Source organism: Myotis davidii, unplaced genomic scaffold, assembly GCF_000327345.1.
Source record: "Myotis davidii unplaced genomic scaffold, ASM32734v1 scaffold993, whole genome shotgun sequence".
Taxonomy (NCBI): domain Eukaryota; kingdom Metazoa; phylum Chordata; class Mammalia; order Chiroptera; family Vespertilionidae; genus Myotis; species Myotis davidii.
In genome coordinates this window covers 1,941,288-1,948,572 of record NW_006285483.1, presented here as the reverse complement: position 1 = coordinate 1,948,572, position 7,285 = coordinate 1,941,288, and the positions used below count along the sequence as shown (strand labels likewise).

Below are 7,285 nucleotides of genomic sequence, written 5' to 3'. Positions count from 1 at the left end.
GTGTGATGGGGTAGAGCCATAACCTCCCGATCGGGCCTGCCCTGAGTGTGAGAGTGGCGGCGCCCCAACCCCCTCATCCACCCTGCTCTGTGTGTGACAGGGGCCAGTGCCCCAACTCCCCTATCGGCCCTGCTCCGTGCGTGACAAGGGGGAGCTCCCCAACCCCCTGATGGGCCCTGCTATGTGCGTTACTAGGTACGGAGCCCCACCCCCCTGATTGGCCCTGCTCTCTGCGTGACAGGGGGTTGCGTTGCAACCTCCCCATCCACCCTGCCTTGAGTGTGATAGGGGGCGGTGCCCCAACCCCCCAATCGGCCCTACCATGAGCGTGACTGAGGGTGGCATCGCACCCTCCCAATCCGCCCTGCTCTGAGCCCGACCAGGGGCTGCACCTAGGGATTAGGCCTGCCCTCTGCCACCTGGGAGCAGGCCTAAGCCAGCAGGTCGTTATCTCCCGAGGGGTCCTAGACTGCGAGAGGGCACAGGCTGGGCTGAGGGACGCCCCCTCCCCCCTGAGTGTACAAATTTTTGTGCACCGGGCCTCTAGTTATTGTATAATCATCACCAGCATCCATCTCCAGAACTTTTTCATCTTCCTATACTGAAACTTTGTACCCATTAAACACTGATTCTCCATTCTCACTTCCCACCAGGCTCTGGCAACCACTATTCTACTCCTGTCTCTATGAATTTGCCTACTCCAGGCACCTCAAATAAGTGGAATCATACAAAATTTGTCCTATTGTGACCGACTTTATTTCATTTAGCACAATGTCTTCAAAGTTAACTCTAGTATGTGTCAATATGTTTCTAAGACTGATTAATATTCCATTATATGTATATGCCACCTTTTTTAAATGCATTCATCTGTGAAACATTTGGATTACTTCTACCTGTTGGCTATTATGAATAAGTTATATCAGTTTTAAATTAATTTTAAAAGTTTTTGCTTATATTTGTTGCTGTTATAGTATTTGAACATCCCAAAGAGCTTAGAATTTTATTTTTCAACTATTTTCAGCTTTCAATTTTATGTTACTTACTTTGTACAGAACATAATAAAATCCTACCTAAATAGATCTTGTTCTTTCATGACAGTGATTTTTCTGGATATAATCCTTTTGAAAGAATTTGTCTTCCTAGCTTATTTATCTATATGTATAAACGCTTAAGCGACCATTCGACTGTCTGGCCAGTAGCTATGACACACAATGACCACCAGGGGCAGACGCTCTGACCGGTAGCTATGACACACACTGACCTCCAGGGGTCAGACGCTCAACACAGGAGCTGCCAAGCTGCGATGACTTGGCAGCTGCGGTTCTTGGCTGACGCACTCGAAACCAGGGAGGAGGGAGTCTGATTCCAGGGTGCGTCACCCAAGAACTGCCCTCTTGCAATCTGGGACCCCTTATGGGAATGTCAGAGAGCCAGTTTCAGCCTGATCCCTGCAGGCCAGGCCAAGGGACCCCACCGGATTCGTGCACTGGGCCTCTAGTATTAGTATAATATGAGTGTGTGTTTCTTATGTATATCCCAAGAAATTGTCTTAAGACTTCTGTAATACACATAAAAAATATTATTGCAGAAAGTTTGAAAAACATAAACAAACCTTTATTTAATAACTTTTAATTGTAGTCGTCTAGTTTTTTATATATGTGTGTATAGATACTCATAAATGCCGGATCATACAGCATAACTTTTACTTAATGTAATATTAAAATTTTCCTATTTCATTAAATGTTTCTTCCACTATGTTTTCTTTTTTTTTTTTTTACTCCTGCACACTCCTCACTGGGGATGTGCCCGCAACCAAGGGACGTGCGCGCTACCAAGGGACATGCCCTTGACCGGAATCGAACCTGGTACCCTTGAGTCCGCAGGCTGATGCTCTATCCACTGAGCCAAACCGGTTAGGGCGATTTTCAGCCTTTTTCAGGTCATGGCACACACAAACTAAGTACTAAAATTCTGCGGTACACCAAAAAATACATTTTTTGCCAGTCTGACTAAAAAAATAGGTATAATTTTGATTTATTCACACTGGAAGGCTATTTTTTTTTAAATATATTTTATTGATTTTTCACAGAGAGGAAGGGAGAGAGATAGAGAGTTAGAAACATCGATGAGAGAGATAGATCGATCAGCTGCCTCCTGCACATCTCCCACTGGGGATGTGCCCGCAACCCAGGCACATGCCCTCGACCGGAATCGAACCCGGGACCCTTCAGTCCGCAGGCCGACGCTCTATCCACTGAGCCAAACCGGTTTCGGCAACACACTGGAAGGCTATTGTGTTAGCTGTTGTGATTTCTTATTTGACAATAAAGGAAAGAGGTCAGCGCACCAAAGCTAGTCAAGTATTACATATTTAAAATTTTTTTGCAGCACACTGTTGGAAAATTGCTGGGTTTTTTTTTTTCATTTTTATTTATTGATTTATTACCTTTTTATCAGAGAGAGGGAGGGAGACAGAGAAACATTGATTTGTTGTTCCACTTATTTATGCATTCATTTTGGTTGCTGCTTGTATGTGCCCTGAGGGGGGGATAGAACCCACAACCTTAGCATATTGGGATGATACTCTAACCCAGGGGTCCTCAAACTACCACCCGCGGGCCACATGCAAATACAAATATTGTATTTGTTCCCGTTTTGTTTTTTTACTTCAAAATAAGATATGTGCAGTGTGCATAGGAATTTGTTCATAGTTTTTTTTTAAACTATAGTCCAGCCCTCCAATGGTCTGAGGGCCAGTGAACTGGCCCCCTGTTTAAAAAGTTTGAGGACCTCTGCTAACCACTTGAGCTATCCTATTAGGGTGAAATTTGCTGGTTTATTTGAATCAGTCATTGGACTTTTAGATTGCTTTAAAATTTTATTTATATGAACAATATAAGTAATTGTTAATATCTGTAATAATTATTACTAGTACATGCATACATATAGTTATTGTTTGAAGGGAGTACTTCTGATATTTCTTTCCTTTCTATATCCTTAGAGAACAAAATAATAAAATTATATTTTAAAAAATTATAAATTTAAATGATCAAATCAGTCACCTGAACTAATTAAGATTATGTATTTGTGTAATTTTTTTTTCTCCTCTAAACAGGTTGGCAACATTGTACAAATCACCAAGCCAGAAGGAATCTACAGTACCGTTTCAAATCACAGTTAGTATTATTATACTTCAAAATATGTTTTTATTGATTTCAGAGAGGAAGGGAGAGGGAGAAAGAGATAGAAACATCAATGATGAAAGAGAATCACCAATCCACTGCCTTCTGCATGTCCCCCCACTGGGGACTGAGCCTGCAACTTGGGCATGTGGCCTGACTGGGAATTGAACCATGACCTCCTCCTGGTTCATAGGTCAGTGCTCAAGCACTGAGCCACACCTGGGGGCAGGATATTAAATATTTTTAAAGTGAAAGTTGTTAAAAATTTTCATAAAAGAAAAAGTACCAACCTTTCTAATTTGGTTTATAGATATTATAGATATGTCATAGTCACCAAATATATCCTACTTTAAAATGCTAATTTTCCTGTAATTGTACATTGTAGAACACAGTTTTTATTGAACTATGCATATTTATCAATAGTTTTGAGCCAAAAATATTCTTGGCATCTCATATTTTAAGGACAAAAACAGAAATAGAGATTATGAAACTGAGTTATCCACTTAGCCTTTGCATTGCCTGGGTGCATTTAAAATACTCTAATTGGAAAACTCTATTTTAGAGTATTGTGAAAATAAGTTTGTAAAACACCTAAGTAATTTTTACATGCTGCTTTCTTTCACCTCTTCAATAGTGTCACCACAAAGTTTTTTAGGGTTGTCTTTTAGAGAACATTTCTATAATGCAATGTTATTTCTGTGTGTATGTGTATGTATAAATAAATAAATATAAAATACTTTAGATATAAAATACTCTAGTACAACCCTGGCTTGGACATCTATCCGTGAGGTTTATCCTCTTCATTCACAGTGGTTGATAACTTCTATCCCAAGAATAAAGTAGCACTCTTATCAATTACTTAAAATATTTAAAAGACCAATCATTATTTTAGATGTTCTTAAAGCATACTTATATTTTTTTCATCTTACAGACTCAGGGATTTAGAGATGCTGTTGTTGCTACTGCATGCTCATTGCAAACAGAAGGTTCATTGAATTCCCGGAAACGGTCACGAGAATCAGGGGAAGAACAGGAATCCAAAGACTAGTCGCAAAGTATGTGTGTATGTGGGTGTATATATGTATCAAACATATTTCTTTAACATATAAAACACACTGTGGCATAAATGAATCAGGAATATATCAAATGAAATATATAAATATTCTTAAATGAATATGATTCTCTGAAAGTTTTTCTGAAGCAGTGTGCCTTGTTTTCATTTTTAGTAACAATCAGTAGGAATGATGTAGGTATTATATTTTGCAAATGTGGAAAGCTGATCTCATGTAGCCAGTCAGGCTGTATTTTTTTTGTTCTTTTCTTTTCTAATTGTCTAGAAAATCCTAGGGAAATAAAAAAAATTTTAATATTCCTTTTGTGCTCTCCTCTTTAAGTATAGCTTTGATAATTCTTAAAATGAACCTTTTTTTATTATTATAAACCCAGCATGCTGAGTCAACATATCATTATATTGTTTTATGGGTAGGGTACACATTTTAGATGACCAATCTGATTTTAGTTGCCTCAATCCTAAAATCTAAGCCATTTGTTTATTTTTAATTTATTTTATAATGTTAAAGAAAAGACTTTGGAACTGTTATTCCATTTAGAAATTCTCTGGAACATACATCTTTCAGCATAGTCAAGTCAGTAAGCTCACAGTTAATTATTTCTATATTCTGGAATTCTAGGTGTATTTACATTTTCCTTTGAATAATTTTAACTACTTTAAAATTATTCAAAGTTAAAAATTTGGAACGAATGGTTTAAAAATCATCTAAAAAATGTTTTAGCATCTGATTCTTTTTATTCTCAGTTCACTCACAAAATTTACTTTGATTCCACATGGAAGAAAATTATTTAAATAATTTATTATTATATACTGTGACAACTATATTTTCCAGATTTTAGTGACAGTTGGTATTTCCTGTCCTAGACTGAACACTAAATTTATAAAATCTTAAATATATGATTACTATGTAACTGACTATATACTTAGATTAACCATAGTTTGCCAGGACTTTTTGAGAGTGAAACTGGGTGCTGTTGACAATTATTTGAGGGCAGTGGACATAAACTAGGATTCTCCCAGGGAAATCATGCATATGGTTATTCCAATTATATAACACTAATTTTAAATGATGAATGTAGGACAACTGATTATAACTCTTATTTGTTAGGTTTAAAGCATATATTTTTACTATAATTAGTGCAGTCATTATAAAAAATTACCCATCATTTTATATTCATTTTGCTCTAATCATCAAATCTAAGGTTGGGGAGGTTGTGAGTAGTGAATAGCAGTGTTACCAGGCATCATATACAATAGTATTTCACTTTATAAAGCATTATAAAGAACTTTAGTGCCTGGTCAGTGTGGCTCAGTGGCTGAGCATCTACCTATGAACCAAGAGGTCATGGTTCGATTCCTGGTCAGGGCACATGCCCGGGTTGCAGGCTCGATTTCCAGTAGGGGGCATGCAGGAGGCAGCAGATCAATGATTCTTTCTCATCGTTGATATTTCTATCTCCCTCTCCCTTCCTCTCTGAAATCAATAAAAATATATTTAAAAAAGAAAAGAACTTTAAAGACCTCTAAGACTCTGAATATAGACAAAGCCCAGTGTATTTGTTTGCAACCTTTCTGGTTGCTATTGCTAAAAATATATTTATTTTTCCAGTTAAAAATATAATATACGCTTAAATTGTAGTTTGCTTTGGTTGCAATAATAAAATAGCATAGAATTAAAACAACAGAATTTTCTCACAATATTAGAAGCTACAAGTTCAAAATCAGTGTGCCAACATGGTCTGGTTCTGGTGAGAGCTCCCTTCCCTCCTTGCTTTTTCATTGTGTTCTTATAAGGCCTTTCCTTGGTGAATGGTTCATGGAGAGAGATTTTTCTTCATCTTTTTTATTGTTTAAGAACTTTTAAAAAATTTATTTTAGAGCAAGAGAGGAGAAAGAGAGAACATCAATTTGTTAAATTTGTTTATCTCCTCTTTTTATTTTTTATTTTTTATTGGTTAAAGTATTACAAATAGTAGTATATTTGTTTCCTTTTTTTTTTCCCAATTGACCTTTCCCCAGCCTCCCCTACCAATGCATGCATACAAGTCCTTCAGTTGATCTCTTATTTCTCCCCCACCCCCCAACCCTCCCCAGCCTTCCTGCTGTCATTTGACAGTCTGTTCAATGCTTCTCTGTATGATTCCACTTATATGAAATATATACAATAGGCATTTTCATAGAAACAGAAGTGGATTAGAGATTACTGGGAATTAGAAGGAGAATGGGGTATTATTACTTAACTAGAGGCCCGGTGCACAAAAATTTGTGCACTTGGGGGGGTCCCTCAGCCCCACCTGTGCTCTCTTGAAATCTGGGACCCCTCGGGGGATGACCACTTACCAGTGGGGAGCAGGCCTAAGCTGCAGTCGTACATCCTTAGCACTGCTTATTTCATTTAGCCGAATGTTTTCAAGATTCGTCTATTTTATAGCATGTGTAAGAATTTCAATCCTTGCCGAAACCGGTTTGGCTCAGTGGATAGAGCGTCGGCCTGCGGACTGAAAGGTCCCAGGTTCGATTCCGGTCAAGGGCATGCACCTTGGTTACGGGCACATCCCCAGTGGGGAGTGTGCAGGAGGCAGCTGGTCGATGTTTCTCTCATCGATGTTTCTAACTCTCTATCTCTCTCCTTTCCTCTCTGTAAAAACTGAATAAAATATATTAAAAAAAAATAAGTAAAAGCCTAATATGCAAATTGTCCCCTCGGGTGGTTGTTTGACTGGAAGTTTTGGACACGAGGAGTTCGACCACTTGCTATGACGTGTGCTGACCCCCAGGGGGCAGCGTGGAACATGGCGGGTGTTGGCAATGTGGCGCTGGCAGTGGGCACTCAGGTGCCAGATGCCCGCAAGGAGCCCACCTCGCCCCTGCGCGGCCTCTTCCGGGTGAGCTGGGCCGCAGCCGCTGGTCCTGCAGAGGCCAGTCGGGCTTTCCATGGGTTCACGCAGGAGCCAGTCTGTGAGGCTGGTCAGGAAAGAGCACACTGCCCACCAGCTTCTGTGCGGCATGGCCGCACTTATGGCATCTCTGC

The 7,285-nt window shown here is 39.2% G+C and overlaps 1 protein-coding gene across 5 annotated transcripts in view; it reads left to right on the top strand.

Moving 5' to 3' along the window:
* Positions 1 to 4,555, top strand: part of RAD51C (RAD51 paralog C) — a 28,447-nt gene extending 23,892 nt beyond the window's left edge. For 4 of the 5 annotated variants that reach the window (XM_015559082.1, XM_006756192.2, XM_015559083.1 and 1 more), the window contains 2 exons: positions 3,116 to 3,176; positions 4,114 to 4,555. In XM_015559082.1, coding sequence (XP_015414568.1) covers positions 3,116 to 3,176; positions 4,114 to 4,230 — 178 coding nt within the window. In that variant the 3' untranslated portion in view covers positions 4,231 to 4,555. Of the gene's footprint in view, positions 1 to 653; positions 793 to 3,115; positions 3,177 to 4,113 lie in introns of all 5 variants that reach the window. The other variant, XR_001512618.1, reaches the window with a different exon arrangement.
* Positions 4,556 to 7,285: the final 2,730 nt, after the last annotated feature.